General features: G+C 46.4%; 1 protein-coding gene across 1 annotated transcript in view; it reads left to right on the forward strand.

Annotated features, from left to right (window-relative positions):
• The first annotated feature begins 834 nt into the window (after positions 1–834).
• NPTX2 (neuronal pentraxin 2) overlaps positions 835–3,168 on the forward strand; it is a 32,065-nt gene continuing 29,731 nt past the window's right edge. Inside the window, exon 1 of the mRNA XM_058157767.1 lies at positions 835–936. Within this exon, the coding sequence (XP_058013750.1) occupies positions 835–936 (102 nt within the window). The remainder of the gene's footprint in view (positions 937–3,168) is intronic.

Raw genomic sequence — 3,168 nt, forward strand, 5'->3', positions numbered from 1 at the left:
TTTAGGCCTTATCGAATAAGTTTTTTAAATAGTTTTTATTGTAATATATTGTATTGTTTTTACTTGGCTGTTCACCGCCCTGAGTCCTTCGGGAGAAGGGCGGTATAAAAATTAAAATATTATTATTATTATTATTATATTATTATGGAGAGAGCTAAACACCACACCAGCGCACCCAAGAGCCCTTGCTGCTCTTTTAAGCCTTATTGGAGGGCCAATCATCTCCTGGCCTTACTCCCGAGTCGTCCTTTTTACTTTAGCTGCTCTTGCCTTCTGGCAGCTCTTTGCATCCGTGCACTAGGAATAGACTCCTCCTGTTCCTCTGCCTCTCTGCTGTCCGCTTCTGGAGGCTCCGGAGTCTGCACTTCACTCCTCGATGGCCCTGGCCCCACTTCTGCCTCTGACGCAGAGCCCTCATCCAGGCCTTCCCCAGCCTCCAGGACTTGTCCATGTTCTTCCCCAACCTCCTCGCTGTCCAACTCGGCTGTCAGCTCCGCAGGCTGCTGGCGGCCCACAACAGCAACTTAGAACTAAGGAGAAATTTCCTGACAGTGAGAACAATTCATCAGTGGAACAACTTGCCACTAGAAATTGTAAATGCCCCAACACTGGAAGTTTTTAAGAAGATGTTGGATAACCATTTTGTATGAAGTGGTGTAGGGTTTCCTGCCTAAGCAGGGGGTTGGACTAGAAGACCTTCAAGGTCCTTTCCAACCCTGTTACTCTAAATTCTAATACTGGAAGTTGAAGTCCACTTATCTTAAAAAGTTGGGAAGTTCAAGAAACACTGCTTTAAAAGGTGGTGCAAACTCGACACAGTAGAGCAGCAGGACGATGGGACCGAAAGCCCCTTTTTTGTGGAGTTGCAAGCTGCAACTCCACCCGCTTGCTTCCTCCGAAAAGGCAACAGCACGAATTCGTGACAAACAGCAGAAGGTTTGCACAGCCTACGATCAGCCACACAGGGAGCCTGAGGGGGCTGGGTCTTTCTTGCTCATTTCCAGGGTTAGGCCTTTCTCAAAACGGTCCATCAAAGGCTGCAAATGATCCCCGAAACAGTACCAATGGTGCCGCTTTGAAGGGGAACAAAGCTCTCGTGGAGGAGGCTGGAATTGTCAATGCGCAATTAAGAATTAACAACCCGTCCTGTGAGCCTGAAGCAAAGTCAGGGGTGTGCCAGGCAGCCCTTAAGGGACGAGAAGGTTTTCAACCCTCTTGACTGCAGCGCTAAAGCCCTCTCTCTCTCCGTCTGCCTCTCCTTTTTTCTCTTCTTCTTCTCCCTCTCCTTCTCTCTCCCACTCTCCTCCTCCCCCTTCCCCTCCCTCTCCTTTTCCCTCTCCTTCTCTCTCTCCCTCGGTCTCCCCTCCTTCTCCCCTTCCCCTCCCTCTACTTCTCTCTCTCTATTTTTCCCTCCTTTTCTCTCTCCCTCTCTCTCTCCCTCTCCTTCTCCCCTTCCCCTTTCCCTTCCCCTCCCTTTCCTTCTCTTGCTCTTCCTCTCCTTTTCTCTCTCCCTCTCCTCTCTTTCTCCCTCTCTCTCCCTCTCCTTCTCTCGCTCTCCCTCTCCTTTTCTCTCTCCCTCTCCTTGTTCTCCTCCTTCTCCCTTCCCCTTCCCTTCCCTCCCTCTCCTCTCTTCTCTCTCCTCTCCTTTTCTCTCTCCCTCTCCTCTCTTTCTCCCTCTCTCTCCCTCTCCTTCTCTCGCTCTCCCTCTCCTTTTCTCTCTCCCTCTCCTTCTCCCCTTCCCCCCCTCTCCTTGTTCTCCCTCTCCTTCTCCCCTCCCACTCCCACTCCTTCTCTCTCCTCTCTCCCTCTCCTCTTCTCTCCCTCTCTCCCCTCCTCTCTCATTTGATACCTATATTTTGCCAAAGGAGATTATATCAGCAACTTGCGCGAAACAGTTACGAGAAACTATTTTTATTTCTCTATTGTAGCAGCTGCTTGACTAATTAGTGACGGGCTGGATGGGTTTCTGTTTGTTTTTAGGATTCTCTACACACACACACACACCCTGCTTCTTCAATAAATAGCTGATGTATTAAGCTGTAAATAGCTCTTAAATGCTAAAACGCCCCTTGTAGCTTAATAGTCACGGTATTTAACAGCAACGGTGAAACAGAGATCGTCAACGATTATATCTTTTTTCTTCATCTTCTTTTGAGTGGTGTCAGATCGAAGCATGCATCATACCAAAGGGCGGGAAGGGGAATATTAGACCGCCAACTCAATTTGTCTTGCGCTTGGTGTCTCCAAGTGAGTGTGGCATTACTTACGTTGCCTACGTTAGAGGCCTCTGCAATTGTATTGACTCGTACCTGTCAAGGCAAAAGACACACCGCTTTAATACTTAACAACTCTTTGTTCTCATAACCCTCTTCTGCACGTACTGTAATGCCAGTGTATTCAATAGCCGGGCGAACTGAATTTGATCTGGCGGTGGGTTGTTTAGCTCTCTCCATTCCCCGTAAAACATTTAATATTCCCACCTGACTTTCATATAAATCACAATCCTGCAGACATCAACAGGAACATTCCTGTTGTAAATGGGGATATTATACATTGTAATCTCTATTGAATAGGGCACCGCTGCAGTCATCAATACAGCCTGGCACAAAACAAGGATAATTCAGATTAGTGGCCTTAGGAACAGATGCATTTTTTTTTTTACAAGCTCCTGAAAGGAGACAAACACACCAAAAAAGAATAGGTTGAATGCAAGGAGAGAAAGAGAAGGGGTGGAAGGAGGGAGGGAGGGAGGAAGAGGGAGGAAGAAAGGAGGGAAGGAAGGAGGAAAGAAAGGAAGGAAGGAAGGAAGGAAGAGAGAAAAAGGGGGAAATGAACGGAGAGGAGAGAGAAAATGAATTAAAGAGAAAAGGAGGTTCAGAGAGAAAGAAGAAAAGAAGAAAGAGGAAAGAAAGAAGGAAAGAAAAGGAAAGAGAGAAAAAGAAATAGAGAGAAAGAAAGGCAGAAAGAGAGAAAGGAAAGAAAAATGTATCCTGGAATACAGTTCTGATTAATTGGATGCTGTGAGATCATAACTTCTTTAGTGTTCTCTCGGGAACAGATATATAATATTTTTTTTTAAAATGTATAAGGTAAAGGTAAAGGTTCCCCTCGCACATATATGCTAGTCATTCCTGACTCTAGGGGGCAGTGCTCATCTCCTTTTCAAAA

The sequence above is a fragment of the Ahaetulla prasina genome, chromosome 14 (genome assembly GCF_028640845.1).
Source record: "Ahaetulla prasina isolate Xishuangbanna chromosome 14, ASM2864084v1, whole genome shotgun sequence".
NCBI lineage: Eukaryota > Metazoa > Chordata > Lepidosauria > Squamata > Colubridae > Ahaetulla > Ahaetulla prasina.